This window comes from Artibeus jamaicensis, unplaced genomic scaffold, assembly GCF_021234435.1.
Source record: "Artibeus jamaicensis isolate MK-2021 breed Jamaican fruit bat unplaced genomic scaffold, CSHL_Jam_final scaffold_474, whole genome shotgun sequence".
In the NCBI taxonomy this organism is placed as follows: domain Eukaryota; kingdom Metazoa; phylum Chordata; class Mammalia; order Chiroptera; family Phyllostomidae; genus Artibeus; species Artibeus jamaicensis.
The window spans coordinates 28,934,259-28,952,455 of NW_026522046.1; the positions used below are offsets into that span (position 1 = coordinate 28,934,259).

General features: G+C 43.4%; 1 protein-coding gene across 1 annotated transcript in view; it reads right to left on the bottom strand.

Annotated features, from left to right (window-relative positions):
• Positions 1-18,197, bottom strand: part of ARHGEF26 (Rho guanine nucleotide exchange factor 26) — a 123,945-nt gene that overhangs the window by 19,637 nt on the left and 86,111 nt on the right. The window contains exon 10 of the mRNA XM_053657603.1: positions 15,858-16,012. Coding sequence (XP_053513578.1) covers positions 15,858-16,012 — 155 coding nt within the window. The remainder of the gene's footprint in view (positions 1-15,857; positions 16,013-18,197) is intronic.

Sequence of the window (18,197 nt, forward strand, 5' to 3'; positions counted from 1 at the left end):
CCTCCCTGAGCTCCCTGGCTGGTTCCTGAACCCCATGCTCTGTGCCCCCCGATAATGTCCCTCATTTAGGGAATACAGCTAAACCTCCTGAATCCTCAGCCTCCTCTCTAAACCCTCCCTTTGCCCTCTTGCCTCAAAAGAAACTTGACTGTCCCTAGAGAACGCCATCTCACCGGAAAGGCTCTCAGTCTGCTTGCATCTCGTTGCTGCTTCTGGACAATGGCACTTCCTCCTCCCCAAAAGTCCTCAGCTTTGAAGCTCGTGCTCTCACTTGCCCCCTGAGAGTCACAGCCATTCACAGACCCCTGGGCCAGTCTTCAACCTCCTTCGTGAGTGTAGTTGCTGATTCCCTTTTGCCAGCATTACTTCTTTCTTGAATTTCCAGGTAGCAGAGCCTCCCATTAGCCTGGCCTCCTGACTTTTCCTCTAAAGACCTTGTCTTCCACCATACTTCCGCCACCCCTCCACATCGTCACAGCGCAGACCTTGTCATTGCTGTAAACTGCAACCTCTCTGTGATCCTGAGGTCAAGCACGACTAACCAGCACTGCCTGTCTCACCGAATCACCTCTTCTAATCAACCACAGCAATTCTTCAACACACCTGGGCCTACAACCCATTGACTCTGCCACCTTTCTCCCATCCTTAACCCCTTTGTGTCCTTTCATTCATGCTTATTGCCTTAGCCACTTGGATTTCTTGGTACCTAGTTATAATTGCTCCTTGCATGCACCTTCCACTCCTTGAAAAATCCCAACCCTGCTCAGATACAGCTTTCCCTCTATGTACTCAAGGGTACGTGAATACATACCCTTGCAGTTGAATGTGGGAGAGCTCAGTAAGTAACTGGTGCATAAATGGACGACTATGCAATAAATTTGAGAACAATATCAGGTTGCTGTCTTAATTAATAGTAAGCATAAATGTATGAAGTTAGGGATATAAAGAGAAAGGAAAAATTCATATGCCCAGTCAACTGTACAAGAAATTTCAGAGTAAGGCATTTGTTCAAGATTTCTTAGAATTTCTTTCATTCAGTGCTGGACAGCTGCCTGTCAACCACTCCCTTGTAACTTTATCATCTTTTCTAAAATTCAGTTTGATAGATTGTCCCCTGAAAAAAACAAAAACCAAAACCAGCAAACACAGTAATCCAGAAAAGCAGAATATTGTGTTCTGATCAAGCCCTTTGTTGCTAGGGTAACAGTCTGTATTATGGAAAGTTCCCATGGCGAGGTCATCCCCAAAGTTCTCCTGAAACTGCCCACAAACACTCAGGATACAGAACAGTTTTTCTCACAGCCCACAGAGGCTTAGCACAGCTCACGACAACTTTTATGAAAGGAGAAAAGAGAATGAAACACTTCACAGACAAATAAGGTTATATGTTTAAAAGACCATGCTTACCAGGAACAGTTTTTTTGGAAGAGCAGAAAAAGTTTATAATGCTTATTTAGATATCTCAGACAGGGATGTAGTGTGCCAGGACATAAGATATAATAAACAAATAAAAGCACAACCCAACAACAAGAGCAAACATAAGATGAAGGAAGGCTTCCTGCTATAATCCTCTCTGTATCTTCCAGTTACTCTTGGTCCAACTCACAAGGCAAAAACACTACCCAGTAGTCAAAGATACTCATTTCCACTTTAAATAATATGGTTCTGACAGAAAAATCCAAGCCCTCTGATGCCATGCAAATGGGTGTTTAGGGAGTACCCTAAACAATGACAATGAATAGGTATTCTTTGCATTTCCAAAGAGACAAAGGGCCAAGAAATGTATATGCACTAAAGCAATCACTCAAGATGACTCACATTCCAAGAAGTCTTTAGCATAAACTAGTTTTGCCTATTAGGTAGTCCCCGGTAGAATTCAAGACCAAGAGTTCTCAGAAAACTAATGTAAACTAATATGAATAAACTACCTAAATGTTTTTTCCCTCTTAATTTTTAGAGTTTCTATTTATTTCCTCCAGTGTTTGCCTAAAAACAAATAATACCAGCTATTGTGTTTCATCAATGCTTTGAATCTTTGTCTGCAGGGGTAATTAGAGACAGGAGAAGTAGATAAACTATAATAGAATGTTTTTCATTGTTCTCTTAAACGATAACAACCTCAAGGCCATTAAGAGCTAGGGTGACTGTTGATCCAGTTTATGCCGATTTTCTCAAATTCCAGTTTGGATCACGAATCGCAGCCACTTTACTCGTAGCTTTGAAGGGTCACCTAGGGGTGTCTGTTCCTACACATCTGCACATCTGTGTCACTGAATATACCTGAGCAGGGAGCGTGCCCACTGTTTGTGAGTCCGGAGTCCGAAATAAAAAGCAGGATGTGTCTGCTTTTTTTTTTAACTGATTCAACAGCAATCACCCAATATCATTTATTTTACCTAGACCTCTAAACATCTTCATCACATAGAATATAACATGTATAACTTCTTCACTGCTCTTCTAATAAATTTAATATAAAATAATTGGATTTAATATCTGTCCTTGTCAGGCATTATTCAAACCCAATAAAACAAATACTGAAAAGCAACTCACTCTTGCTAGCCTGCTTACTGTTCGTGCTCTCTCTCACACATACACACACACTTATTCTCATAAAGATTCCACATAATCATATTTTCCCCTCTTCAGATCTGCCTAGTATGAATGAAATTCCTTCTCCTAATGTCAGTCAGCACCCACTATCTCTTTCATGCTGATACAGAGAATAAAATATGTGTTAAAATATGTGCTCAGGCAGGAGGACCAGGGGGAATCCACAGCCAGATGCAGCGCTGCCCAAGCTTCTTTCCCTCCGCTGCTTACTCACCATGTCCAATAAGCAGAACATAGGCTTGGCTGGGCTGGGCAAGAAACCCCTTTCCTGAGGGAAGTTGATGCTAATCACACTTCCCCATGTTTGTCTCCAGCATTCAGCAAACGTATGGTTTACATAGTCTCTGAAACAATTTGAATCATGTAATTAGGAAGTTAAATTGCTCAGAAAAAGGCAAATGGAAAAACCACCTTTCCTCGCATACAGAAGTTTATATGTAGACTTCCTTTGATTGTCTTATACGTGCTCCAAGTTTACCAGCTGCTCTTCAAGGCTGTCTGCTCTGTGCAAGCCGGGCCTGCTATCGGGTGCAGGGATCAAGTCCATGTCGGCCTGTTGCTCTGAGGTATAAACAAGGATTGGTCTCCCGGTTAAAACCCACTGAGAGTCCCGTAAGTCTCAACTCTTTTGTGGAGAATCCTTTCTTCTCTAAAGAAGATAAAGAACTATTGATACAGAACAGGATATGATGGTAAATACTACTTCATTACTCTTCCCTCGGGAAGTGTTTTTGCTAAGCAGCTCAGATAGTTTTGGGTTCTACTAAACACAACTTTACAGCATGGGTTGAAAAATGATATACTCTATGGTGAACAGTGGCTTTCTTAAAGTGAGTATTGTAGAGCACTTATAAATTTCTGTAAAGGTTGGAATTATCTGTAACGGGCATGTACTTACTACTTTTCAATCAGAACCACACTTGACAAGTGCATGCAACATGCATTTTAAAAATGGCAAAACTCCATATATACTTATTTAGAGTAGGGAGTGTAGGTGACAGACACCAACCCCGGCACAGGACCTACTCTGGAAGGAGGAGGAGGAGGAAGCTGGAATAAGGGCAAAGAGACTTTAGGTGTATCTGCAGTATTAGACCGGGTTTTCTGTTTAAAAAGCAAAGACCTGATTAATATGACAAAAAGTTAGTACCTGTCAGATACGGACGATAGGCATGTTAGGATTTAATAATTTTATGTACGTCTAAAATATTTCACAATTCAAGGCACAAATGCATATTAAAAGTTTTTAATTTAAAAATAATAGACGTGGAATTGTGAAGGCTACCATTACTCTAGGTGTCTGTGCATACCTACTGGTGTAGATACAGTGACTATGAAACAATGGAAAATTTTCCCCTACAAACAACTGATAATTTTCAGAGACACCAGTGACTGAAAATACATTACAAGGTGACAGAGAGTAAATTCAGTAAAGTGACTGGGTTAGAAAAAAGGCTCTCCTGTTAATGACACTCAGAAGAATAACAGAAGATGTAATCTTATCATAGCCATAAAATGTGTAAAATATTTAGAATTAAACTTAACTGGTTTCTGTTATTAAAAGATAGCCTTCTAATGCTGTACTTCAGAAGAAGGCCTGAATCACTAAGAAAGTTTGATGTTATACAGGTATCAATTCTTCTTAAATTAATATGTTACTTTTAACACAATCCAAACAAAAATACAAACAGGGTTTTCTTGCAGGGTGGGAGGCGGTGTGGAGGGGACAGGATCAAGCTGATTTTAAAACACACGCGCACACAAATAAACACGTAAGAACAGTCAGGTCGTGAGAAAGAGTAAGCGTGAACTGGCCTTATGACCGAGTGCAAACATACTGTAAATCTACAGAAATCCAAAGACAGATCGGGGCAAGAGCTGACAGGTGCATTAGCAAAGCAGAACAGCGTGCTCATGAAGTGACACCAAACACTTTTTAGGACATGACACAGGTGCCATTTCAAATCTGTGGGGAACGTGCGGGCTAGTCAACAAATACTGAGACATCTGGGGACGATGTCTGGAGAATATTCAGATCTGGGTCCCAGTCTCACTCTGTAAACCAAAGTGTCTGCTGGCACCCAGGCTCTGGGTCCACGAGTCCCAAAAAAGGGGTGGAGACAGAACAGGCCCTGCTGGCCGGGCTCAGGTCCACCCGGCCGGCCTTGCGACCAGAGAGGCGCTTTGAAACACCCAAATGTCTTAGGGAGAGTTTCCCCCATAATCCTGATTAGCAAACGCCTTAAGTGCATATTAAGAATGACCAAGAGTGGGAAATAGGCTAGCTGACCCAGACAGAGCCAGGAGCATGCAAGGACCGATGGGAGTGGGGCGTGAGGGGAAGGGGAGATCGCAGAGGCCAGCTTTCCCACAACCCGGGGTCATTCATCCCACATTCCTCCTTGGCGTTGTTCTGGAACTTTCTTTTATAGCTGAAATCTCCCAGGTGAAAACCCAACCAGCACCCCCAATACTCCCTTTTATAAAAGAATTAAGTTTAAAAGAAAAGATGCTATCAAGAATTGTCCAAAACAAAACACATTTTTCTGCGCATGTCGCTGAGCGAGGTTCGTTCTTGTTAACCTCTGCCGTAGCTTCCTTTCCCCAGGTTCTCTATAAAACGGTTACACAGCTTCCCTATCTTGAAAAGGCCTTTACTTGCACCTGCTGGTGTCAAGACAAATGTCTCCTCAGCCAGCAGCTGCGTGACTTGTCACTGTCTCAGACCCTGTGCCTATTCGCTAGGGAAACTGCTCCCCAAGGTCGTCGTGGCCCACAGCCCTCCAAACCCAACGATGGGCGGGTCTCACTGCTCTTGGCATCTGCACTATTACATTTGATGGTGTCGAGCCCCTGTGACCTCCTGAAATTCTATCTTCCTCTTCTAATGCCTCTGTAACATGGCTAAGTCATCCTACTTTGGGGTCATTCTCTAAGATCCTCTCCAAGGCCCTCTGGCTTTTCTCTCAGGGACTTATTTGGCCTCTGCCATTCTCCCAGTGCACTGAAATGAGGGAGTACACAGGGTTTTACAAGATCAAAGAGCACTCTTCCTGCCGTCCTTCAAGACACATATGAGAATTCTTCCTCTGCGGATGTTAACTTGTTTCCCTTTTCCATCTGCAAATGTGATTTCTAAATCCCCATATTTGATCTTGTGCTTAACTGGAATAAAAATACGCCGGTCAAACATTACTGGGATAGAGAATATTGGCCTATACTAAAACGTATTTTGAGTGAAGAAATCAAAACACTTTTCACATGACTGAAGTTTTAATTTCAGTTTTAAAGGTTTGTGTTGGAATTATGCAAACAAGTTTTTAGTGAAATAATATACAATTTTAAAGTAATCAGCCCTGGGTAGCAGTTTAAAGTACAGACTTGATTTTGAAAATTCCAATTCTATCAATCTGTAAAAATCCCAATTCTATCAATCACTCAGTGATTTGAGCAAGTGACTAAGCCTCTCTGTTTTCAGTTTTCTCATCTGCAAAATGGGGATAATAATACCAATCTCTTTGGATTGTTGTGAAGATTTATTATTATATGCAAAGCTCCTAAACTCATGCCTGGCTCACAGCCAATAAATGTTAGCTATTACAGCATAATTAGAGCTAAATTAATAATTTGACCAAGTGCTCCAACCAGCAAAACAAGGCGTGATGTTTATCCAGAAACTGAGTTCAAATGGCCTTTCTTGCTCAGCTCCTCAAAATAAGTCTGAAGACTAACAAACATGCCCCATGCTTCCTATTTCATTGTCAAGGATATAACAAGTAATAGAGATGAGAATCACATTCATTGGTAAGATGAGGATCTGTTGTGACTCACTGGCACCAAAGATGGCAGTGGCCCACACCAGAACCACCAAGCCCCTATTCCTGTCACCACAGGTCCCCAGATTCCACACCCTGGGACCTCGCCAGCTGCCCGCAGGATGCCCTGAACCCATGGTCCTGACAGAGAGGAGCGGGGCAGGTCCGAGAGGCTGCTGGCATCGTACTGAAACTTTCCCCCTGGTGTAATGAGACCTGAAGAAGCTCTGAAGAGAAAGTAGGCACCTTCTTAAATCGGCAACAAACTTATTCCAATTTACCGAGTAACCTCCACATTCCAACTTGAAAGGGGAAAATATACTGGATTTACTTTTTCTGCCACAAAGTTATAGTGTCTCCTAATCAGTTGAGGGACGTTGCAAGAAAACCACTGCCACGAAAGTGTGCACCATTCACAGCGACTCGCTAAATAACGCAAAGTAGGTCAATGGTTTTCCCCTGCTCACTTGCCATCTGACATGGATCTCTGACCTGGGGCGGGGGGAAGGGAGGGGATGGAGTTCAGTACATTTGCTCCTCAGGCCACCAATCTAGGTCTGACCCCAGAGTACACCACGACCTTCAGATGAATCTCAATGGCTAAAGGTTTCAAACTATTTTCTTAAACAATAAAATATTCTAGAAGCCGAGAGCAATAATTTAATCTTGAGAGTGAGAAGCATAATGCTGGGAATAATGCCACTCAGTAGAAACTGCTCACAGTGGTGAGAGCTTTATGCGCATTAGGTCATTTAATTCTCACAGAAATTCCACGAAGAAGATGAATTATTATTCCCATTTTACAGATGAGAATACTGAGGCTCTGAGAGGTTAAGAGGAATTTGCCCAAGATCCCATGGCCAGGATTCCAGCCCAGTTCTGTCTGATTCCAGACACTGATATTGTGCTCCCCAGTCAACTTTCAACATTGAATGGCAACATTAACTCTTCTTACAGAACAGAGGACACGATAGATACCCTTACTGCTCATCACATAGAGAAATCAAGGGCATGTGGGGAGACCAGAGATAAAGAGGGGGAGAAAAAAGCAAAGGGGGCTCTCATTTCTCCCTCACCTCATCTCACCACCTCGAATTTAGAACCCACTATCACAGTAGTCAGAAATAACCATGTTTTATGCTGCAGGAATAAAAGAGCTTTGAGTCAGTCTTACGGTCTTTCCTTTATTCAAGATACTCTTTAAGTTGATTTCCCGAGGAAGGGGTTTACTCTGCAGAGGAAGAGAGGCAATGTCAGGTGACTCCATTTCTGTAACGGGCAAGGCTTCAAAATGGAAAAATGCACAAACCAGGCCCTGACCCTTTCCACGGGGCGTGCACAGCTTTAAGCCACCGGGCATTCAAACTACTCGGGGAAATGCAAGTTGTAACTGAACTCCCTGAATTTATGATACTAATCTGGTAGTATTCTACTAGAGAAAACCCTTTCTTTAAACCCCGAGGATTCATAATGTGTCACAAAGTTCGAGTTATGTCAATATACACAATATTTATGGAAGAGGAATGAGGAAATGGAAACCTACTGGCTTAACTATCTTCAGGAAGGGAATGTTGTGAGAGGAACAATCTTTTCCTTATACTCTGAAGCTAGAGTAGCTAGAGGTAGAGGAAAGCTCACAAATGCAATTCAGTACAAGCTCTAATCTCCTCCTACAACCTGCACAACCATAAAAATACTCACTTAACAACAAAACTTGCTTTGGAATACGTATTTACCAAAATGACCCAAAAAGGTGTGAGCTTCTAAGATGTTTTTCCTGATGACAATGAATGATGGAGAATGATGAAAATATTCTACAAAAATGAAGTCAAGAAACCCTGGCTGGTGTAGCTCAGTGGATTGAGCACGAGCCTGTGAACCAAAACATCGCGGTTCGATTCCCAGTCAGGGCACATGCCTGGGTTGCAGGCCAATTCCCAGCAGGGGATACACCGGAAGCAACCATACATTGGTATTTCTCCCATTCCCTTCTAAAGATAAATAAATAAAATTAAAAAAAAATGAAGTCAAGAAATAAATTGTTTAGAGACGAGGCTCTAAAGAGAATTTCAGCTTTGCTGAGACGTTGGAAAAGAGTCCTTCTTTCCCCACCTCAGTGTGTTCATCTGTGAAATGGAGGTAATGCAAGGCTGCTCTGATAACTCAGTGATACATGGCACATACACGCTGAGCTCAGTGAACGGCAAGCCCAATAACACAGGTTCTCATCGCCCTTATTACTATTTCAATTACTTACTCATGTCACTACAGGGGCTACCCAAAACCATCACAGTTAAGTCATTTATGTATGGATAGAGAACTCAGGACAAGACAACAAATCCAAACACGATTACTCTTAGAGGTAACAAGCCTAGACTGGATTTCAGCATTCTTTTGGTGTTGTGCCCAACTCCTAGACCACTCCCACCCATCTGCCCCAAATGTGCCGAGGGGCGCACCTCTGCTTGTGAGAGCCAAAGGCACTGCCTGAACACACTCCCTCCAACCCCAGAATCCCAGCTGGAGGAGGAAGGCCGGCCAAAAGAAGCGGTTTCGAAACCTCCAATCACTTCTTTCTCCGCCAAACTGAATACACCCCACCCCATTTATCCTAAAGGCAAAGTGCTAGTTCTTTTAAAGAGCTCTTGGCACTTCCCAAACTACTCGTATGTTAAGTGGTGCTCTGTGGGAAGAAGGATTTTCTTGTTGTGAGTGGAAATAGGACCTAATCCGCTGCCAGCCCCCCACCCCACACACATTCTTGTCCATCCAGCCCCCGTGTGCCGGCCCCTTCATGGCGGAGCCAAAGCAATCCTGGTTCTCCTGTTCCCCTTTATCACCGGCCGGCTTTCCCGGCCTCCCTTATAATGAGTCCTGTGACCCAAGACTCACCCATGACATATAAGAAGTCCTCCGGGGACTGGCTGGCAAAGGTTTTCCTCTGCTGATAAAAAAGAAAAGCCGCCTGAGGACAGAGCCCCTTGGCTCGGCCTCTGGTGTTCACCCCAGCCTCCTGTCTGTGATCCTGAATGAAATCATGCCGCCTGCAGGAACCGCCTGCAGCCGGGAAGCTCCACACTCAGAGCAGCTGAGGAGTGGGACGGAGCTGGGTTCCCGGTGACCTCTGGGCCCCGCTGACCCCCTCAGGCTCCCTGTCTGGAGAGAGAAGCGAGTGCAACGCCTTTCGTGTTTGAGCCACTGTTACTTGGGAATTCTGCACATACAGCCAAAAGCTTTCTAACAGTGGAAAAGTAAATTTCCCTGAGAGGAATACAACAGGGAGGGTTTCTCCAAATCACCCGACTTCTTATTGTTCGTGTGTGTGATAGTTCAACTTTTTATTGCTTAGCCCTCCTGTGTGAGTGCACTTTTACCTGTAGCTCAAACCATTAGTTGGCACAACAGCACAAAACAAAAGCAAGCCCCGAACACCTCCTCTACAGAGCACAGCTTTGGAAACACAGTCCTAACAGTCCGGTTGTATTCTGCAGGTGAAACTCCAGAGGTCCCAGGATAAACCAAGTTCCAGATTTTTTTTTTGCCAAAATTAATTTAAAATGTTTACTTAAGAAGGATTACATAATGGAGTAGAATGCAAAAATCACATAAAAGAACATTCAAAGAAATTTTAGCTTGAGGGTGGAATGAGAGGAGGCTGTCCAATTCATTTGAACTGTTTATATTTAATCATTCACATGATTGGTTTGATATAGTTAGACAGGCAGAGTCTAACTGCACGGAGTAGGAATAACACGCCAGGTACTAAGGTTACCCAGGGGAGAAAGCCCCAAGTACCTAGCGATGGGCAAAACTGGGGTGGGACCTCACCTCCCAGGGCAATCTTTTCTCTTCTAGCATTTTGCTGGCCATGCAGTTCAGACCCCCTGACCTTTCATATTGCTGATCACATCGTTCAGACCTTCTCCTGACCTTTTCTCCCCTGGCATGTGGCTAGTCGTGTGGTAGACCCCCTTGGAAAAGGAACAAGGGGGCTGTAGAATGGCCTCAGACAACTCCCATACCAGCCCCTTGAATGACCATTTCCTTAAGCATTAAGTTCCCAAGACAAGGAGGCTCTAGTCCACATCAAATAGCCTCTTAAGACAAAGCCTTGGGTCTGTTGACCACAGTGACAGAGTTTGGTCAAACTAGAGATAACACACAGGCCTCAGTGGTGTTTCAGCTCCAGGCTCAGAAAAGCAGCAAAGCCAGAGGAAGCGATGCCATGACTGACACCTGGGCCCGCTGCCATGACTAATGGCCCCCTGCCCTGGCACCGCCCAATCAGTAGAGACCACAACCGTGAAAAGACACACCTGGAAAGCTGATGAATATTCTACTGAGATCCTCCCCTGAGACCTCCCCCCAGATCCCCACCTGTGGAAGACAGACAGCAGCTCTTCAGACGCAAGACCGTTGTGCACTTGCACTTGCACTCTTGCACTCTCCCTGTCTCTCTGGAGCACGCCACGCCTTCCTCTCCTTCTCCCAGGCATGTCATCTATGGCAGCCTTTCTCCTAAGCTCCAAAGGCCCTTCTTTTACCTCTGCAACTCATTTCCTGGTCTACACAGCCACGCTGGTTCACTTCTTCTGCCCCTGTGACTGTCTCAAACTGTCACTATTATTTGAGTTTTGGTGCTGAATTCTTTTCTGAGTGTAACTCAAGAACCAAGGTCTAACATCTGGCGCCATTTGCCACTAACAGTTGACATTTAACAGATATTTACAAACGAACTTTATGGGATAGGCACTGGGCTATGCACCGAGGATGCAAAGGTCAACAAGAGATGAACACACGGTAACACAAACGTTATGGTGAAGAAAATGCAGGGTTTCGTGGGATCACAAAGTAGCCAGAATAAACCCGCTCTAGAGCAATGGAGAAGAACTCCCAATGGGTTTGACAATTAATCTAAGGCCTAAACAATGAAAAGGACTTTGCCTAGAAAAGGTCTGGGGTGGAGAGGAACTGGGGGGCAGAGAGAATGCCAGGGATGCCTAATTTTTTGGCGTCTCTGGAAGAAGAATTGTCTTGGGCCACACATTAAATACACTGTGACACATAATCACACACACAAAAATCTCAGAATATTTTAAGTAAATTTACAATTTTGTGTTGGGCCAAATTCATGGCCATCCTGGGCTGCACGTGGCCCGTGGGTCGCAGGAGGGACACCCTGGTCTAAGCAGAGAAAGAGACATGTGCCAGGTCCTGCTGGCCAGGAAGGTGCTTCAGTGAAGTTTTATACCAAGTCAAGGTAAGACCACAGAAGGGCAGTTTGCAAGAGATAAGCTGCGTAGGTCTGTCTTTTGAAAAGCACACTCTGGCTGTGCAATGAAAAATGGGTGGAGGGATGGTGGCATGAAGCCAGTCAGATGTATCTCAACGGCAGATTCGAGGTGGGGTCCCAGGGCAGTGGCAACATGAGAGAAGCAATTTCATGGGATGCTCAGAAGAATGGAGACTGGCTGAATAGGGAAGTGCACTGAAGAACAGGGAGTCAAAGTCATCTTTCAGGTTCACTGTGGAGCAACCAGCTAGACAGAAGCCCTGGAACAGACCCTGGAGAAGGACCATGTTTGAAGGAGAAGACTTGAATGAAGATAACCTTACATGACCACCCAGTAGAGATGTGGAAGTCACATAACTGTGACGACCCTCCTAAACTATGAAAAATGGTATCCATCAGTGTTCGAAAAATAAAGGTGTGTTCTAGCCTAAAGAACTAGCTTAAAACATTAGTGACCAAGGGCTGGGAGAGGAGACTGAGTTGAACTGTGCCCTCTAAAAAATACGTCAAAGCCCTCACCTTCAGTACCTGTGCATTTGACCGTATTTGGAAATAAGGTCTTTGCAGATGTAATCAAGTTAGGATGAGATGATTCTGGAGCAGGGTGGCTCCTATATGCAGTAACCTGTGTGCTTATATGGTGGCAGGGGGGCAGATTTAGAGACATGAAATCACAGGAGAGAAGAAGCCATGTGAAGACAGAGGCAGAGACTGGAGTTAGGCTGCTACAAGCCAAGGAACCTCAGGAGTGAGCAGGAGCTGGAAGGGGCAAGGCAGGGTTCGTTCCCAGAGCCTTCGGAGCAGGTACGGCCTGCCGATATCTGGACTTCAAACCTCTGCCTCCAGAACTGCAAGAGGATGGAGTGCTACTGCTTTAAGCCACCTAGTGCGTGGTACTTCGCTACAGCAGCTGGGGAGAAAAACTTTTTATCTAAAGACTAAATCGGAAGGGAAGACCTACGCCAGATACAAGGCTGGTATATGAAAATAGTAAGATAGTTAACTACCTTACAAAATAAGTCTTTTGAGAGTTTGAACTTATTTAGGTCTTGATTTCAGTATTCACACTGCAGAACTGGGAAGCACAGTATTTAATACCTAAGGTTGTACAGGGCACATAGTCTATACGCTGTAACGGATGATGATAAATAAGTTATTCCTAGGCACGGACTGCACAGTATAAGAAGTTACTGTCCACTAAGCTATGAGCACAACACTGCAATCGATTATTGCTGTGTCAGGACGGACAGATTTTCACACTGTCACGACTGTGAAGGCAGCGCCGGCGGACACTTCACCACCACTCTGGGACGATGGTTCTCAGCTGGAGGCAATGTGGCCCCAGGAGAACATGTGACAGTGTTTGGAGATATTTCGGGTTGTCACACCTGGGAGGACAGTGCTACCAGAAACTGGGAAGCTGCTAAAACACCCTACAGAGCACGCAGCAGCCCCAGGCCAAGGAGCTGTCAGGTCTCCGGATGAGCCGAGGTGAACTCGGCTCCAGAAGTGCCCAAGTAATCTGTGAGGAAAGCTTCCACTGCCAAAGATCTCCCTTCCTCATTCAAAACAGTCAAGCTGATCGTGTATCCTTTTGAAATGTGGTGGAAGAGACTATTAACACAGTGACTCATGAACAGTCCAAAGCTAAAGGAAACTTTAAACTTCTTTTTTGATATTCTAAAAAAAAAAATAAGTGAAAATTCCTGTCCTAGAAGACAGCCGTGGTCACGGACACTCTGCAAGTACTAGCAGTAAGAAGGCCCCTGCACAGCGGAGGCAGCCACACACCCTAGGCATCTGCGGCCGTGCTCGGCACAGAACAGCTGCCACACTGGGGGAGGAGAAAGAGTAACTCTCCTCCCAGGCCGTCTCTGCCGGGAGCCCGGAGCCTCCCTGACGCTGAAAACATTGGAGATGCAGAAGCTAGGCTCCTTGACTAGTCCCTGGAATTACGATTAGGCGGTGGGTGGCTGGATCAGTCCTGCAGAGCTGGCGCAGGTAGTAATCCTTTATCTGTACCTCTTGGCCAAGCCTAAATTACTGCCTTGTTGAAAGCTGTCGAATCTCCGAATCTCCTTCGCTGCTGCCTCTGGCATGCGAAGCATTTATAGCTGCCTCCTTGAAGCTGCAGAGTAAACATGGCTGTGCACACTGTACATTTTTAACCAGGCCTGTTTATCCAGCCTCTGTGTTCTGCTTGTCACTCTCACCACACAGTCAGGTTAGACAACTTGAGCGCCAGTGCCATTCTGAGTCAAGAGCACCTTTGAAGCAGGATGAGCTCATGGTGAGGGCAAGAAAATTCCAGTTTCAGTTAAGGGCAAAGTTAGGTACTCAGGTTGCCCTCTCCATTGGAGCTGTATATTTTGCTGTTCCTTTTATTATAATATAAGTTCAAATTTACCTGAGAAAATACGTGTGGGGTAGCTAGGAAAGCAACTTGAAATGTAATGGCAAAATCTCCCATGGAGGGAAAAGTATTCCAGTTAGTAGAACAGCATATACCTTAATTCAAACTTTCAAAGTCTGTATTTATTGGGTAGTTCTATGCAAGTCCAAGAATAAAAGTTGTACTATCCTGGCTTAAATACCCTTAATGGTTTCACCAAGTCACTGAAGATATCAAAATCAAAACTACATTTTGTTTAAAATCAGTTTAATATACTTTACTGTTAAATCAAAAGCTGAGATAAAGCTTTGGGCCCACTGAGACAGAGCCAATATTCCAACAGCTGGAAGATGTTAAAAGTCCAGGGTTCTGGCATTTGAAGAGCATATATATATAATTATTCTTCCCAAAAAACAAAACATCTTGAAGAATGCCAAGAAAACATGCTATCTCATAGGAAACCAACAAAACACAAAAATACAAAAACTGTACTGTCTCTCCCATCCTTTATTTATAAAATCGACTTAACTCCTAGAACTATTTAAATGGACCCAAGGTAAGAGGAATCATTTCTTCCTAAAGTTACGGAAACACTCTTTTCCTAAGTATGAAAAATAACCCTCATCATTGTATTACGGCTTTTCAGGACAGACCATGCAAAGCTGTCAGTTCAGCCAGGCAGCCAAACAGCTGAAACCATTCATAACACAGTCTGACTAAAAGGAGCGAAAAGAGAAGCTCAACCTCTGTTTCAACCGAGTTTGACTACTCGAGCCAACATGTCAGCAAGTCAGAAGTGGAATTTAAATAAATATCTTACGGTAAATTTCAATGCATATTTTACATATTCCTAGAAGCCTGTTTCCATGAGTCTCTTCACCTTGTCAGAACCGTACCCTATGAACTACCCCTACTTCTATTACATGCCAGCAGTTCTCCTCACTAGCATTGCCTTCCTATGTGGAAATAACACAGCACAGATTCATGGTTAAGTTTGCGTTCTGGGAAAGATGGACTATTCATGAAGGACCAGCAGGAAAATCCTTTACTATACTGAGTATAGTTAGAACGTTCCCTAGGGAACAGCAGAGCTGAGGGGAGTGTGTGTGTACGTGTGTGTGTGAGCACACACATGCTCGTACAGTATTCTTCCTGGATGTCTCCCCAGAGCAGTTCATGAGTACACAACCAGAAGTCTGAAGTTAGAGTCATAACACTCTGCCAACCAGCCGATTTACTTTATATTCCCTTAAGAAGAGAGTATTAGAGGGTCGTGAACATCTTCCCAGTCACGGGGAAACCTTTTAGACTACCAGTCACGAAGAGCAGTGGATTTTAAATTAAATTACCAGGAGCACTAGACGTGCGCCCCAGCTTGTTCTCAATCGGGGGAAAGGTTCTACAGAGAAGAGGTTTGAAAACTGCTGATTGAGAATAATAAGAGCATTCCCTCCCAAGGGATGTCACGAGAACTCAGTAATATGAATGTATAAAATGCTCAGAACGTGGGTTTGCACACTCCAAAAGCTCCACACAGCCTGGCTAGAATGCTGGTGCTGCTAACGATTCAAGTCTCAGCTGTGCAGGTAATTTAAAGAAAACGAAGCCCAGACGCTGCTGTGGTTCCGTGTGTAGAAGCTACACATCTAACACCTCCAGCTTTTAAACAGTGATCACCTCTAACAAGCATCTGAACGGCAGCGCTTTGAAATTGGACACACAGCAAGCAGCACCCGGAAAGGCGTACCTCTTCTTCTTGGTGATAATGAGCACGTCGTTAAAGAGGAAGAAGTACACTTGCTGTTTGGACGTCCTTCTTGAGAAAAGCACAGTGTCTTCTACGTAGGCTGTCAGTTCGCCCCTCTTCACCAACCACCGGGAGGAGGAGACCAGAGGAAAAGGCTGCGAGAAGAGAAAAGCTCAGCACCCAAAGCCAAACGACAGTACTTTTAAAGTTATTATACATAAAATATAAACCTTACAAACAAACAGATTATACATATTATGGCATGCATCATTATTTTTAGGTATATTATGGTGAAACAGAGAAGTATAGTAATTCTCCAATTCAACATGAAAAAGAACATTTTTATTTCCCAATATTAAAAAACACTAATTTGCCTATATGGAACTAAAACTCAATATGAAACTGCTATTGGGTCAACAAGAAAGTAAGTATTATATTAACTCTTTCTATTAACTCTCAACTGAGAAAGAAGATGGATAAGGAGTCGCTTAAAACCAAAAAGCCTCAGAAAGAAATCTACCAGTAACAACGGCAGGTCTCTTATATTTCACAAGTCAGAATCTAAACATACAGGAAAATATAGATAACTATAGTTAAGGAACAAATATAAAAGTCTACATTTACTTTATGAACTAAACAGACTTTATTCAAAAGAAAAAAAAGTCCTCTCAAATGTGTGATTTGTCTACTAATTCTTAGCCATATTCTGAAGAACACCTGTTCTTAAGTTTGTGCTAGTTTTCCTCATAGAGATTCACCCCTGAAAGCATCATGCTATTTTCTGGTTGGAAAAACAAAGTTTTCGCCAAATAATCCATCTTAATCCCACAGAAAAGGCTGGATACAAGAAATTACATAGTTTAAAAAAAATTTTCAGTTTCCAGTTTCCAACTGAAAAACTCTCAAAACCACAGAATAATCCTTACCCTTGAGATCTCTCTCTCTTTTTTTAAGTTACCAGAAATGCTTACTGCCAAAAAGCTGACTTACAAAACTAGATCCATAAAATAAGCTGAAGTTCTCGGACACACAAAACATAACTGTGTAACTGTGGAAATGTAGTGCAACCAAATGTCACCCTTTTCAGGGAATAATGATTAAAAATAGCTATAGGAAATTGGGGATATTAGGAAGGAAATAAAGTAAGCTAAGAAAGAATTTAATTTTTTGAAACTTTATAAAAGACTTCTATAAGCAGGTTCCTCATCAGTTATGTACTGCTTTCCTGGAGGTTTACAAAGAATGAAAGATTATGGTTGACCTCAAACTTTCAAAACTTGCTATTAAGTGAGTACATTGAGTTTCCAACCCCCAGATCTCCAATCAGACGATTACCCAACAGGAATGGCTGAACTTAAAATGCCAACAGGTGAAGAGAGTGCTTAGGTGACTGGTGAACCCATCAGCACACAAGAGGTCACCACAGAGAACTGAGAGTCCGGGTTGGTCTTGCTGAGGGTACGTAATTGCTGGAACACAGAGCTATCCTATCCTGCTCTTGCATGGAACCGACCTGGCCAACCAAGGACGGTTTTAAGTTCCAGTGTACCTGCCACATCCTTATGGCTGCTCTTAGTTTAGGGACCGGAAAGGAAGTTTTTCAAATTACTGGGCTGTCTTTAAAATAGATTGATTTTTATGGACTCCTCATACTCCACCAGATAAAAATAAATTTCTAATGAATATCTAAAACTGAGAGTGGCTTTCAATAGGTCTGCTTCTGTTGAGAACAAAAATCTAATGTTATGTGCTTTTTTGTTTCAGAATTGATTTGTTAGAAGATAAAACTCATTCAGTGTTGGTGGAGAGGGAGGAACAGCAACTATGAAAATGACCACAAAAAAATCTGAACAAGCCTCAGTGGGCAATCCTGGAGTTCGGAAACCCTAAGACTAGAATCCAGGTGTACCTCAAAACCCAGAAAAGGAATCCACGAACAAAAATATGTCCCTAACGGTACTGATACAATTCCCACGGAGAAAAGACTTTTGTGTTCCTTGGCATCCTAGAAAACTAGCCTCAGCATAAGACTCAACTGATTTTGTGGGCCAGCAAGACAAGGAAGAGACACTGAAGAGCAAATATTTTAAAACTGATGTAAAGTTAATAATTGAACCATTTAAAAGTATGTATATGATTCAGTCAGTGGCTTCAGTGCATTCATAATGCTGTGTGATGATCATAGCGACCTAATTCCAGAACATGTTCATGACGCCAAAAGGAAGCCCCAAATGCGTTAGGATTCACTCTCCACTCTGCCTCCGCCAGGATCCTGGCAATCACAATTCTACTTTCTATCTCCATGGATTCCTTTATTCTGGACATGTCACATCAATGGAA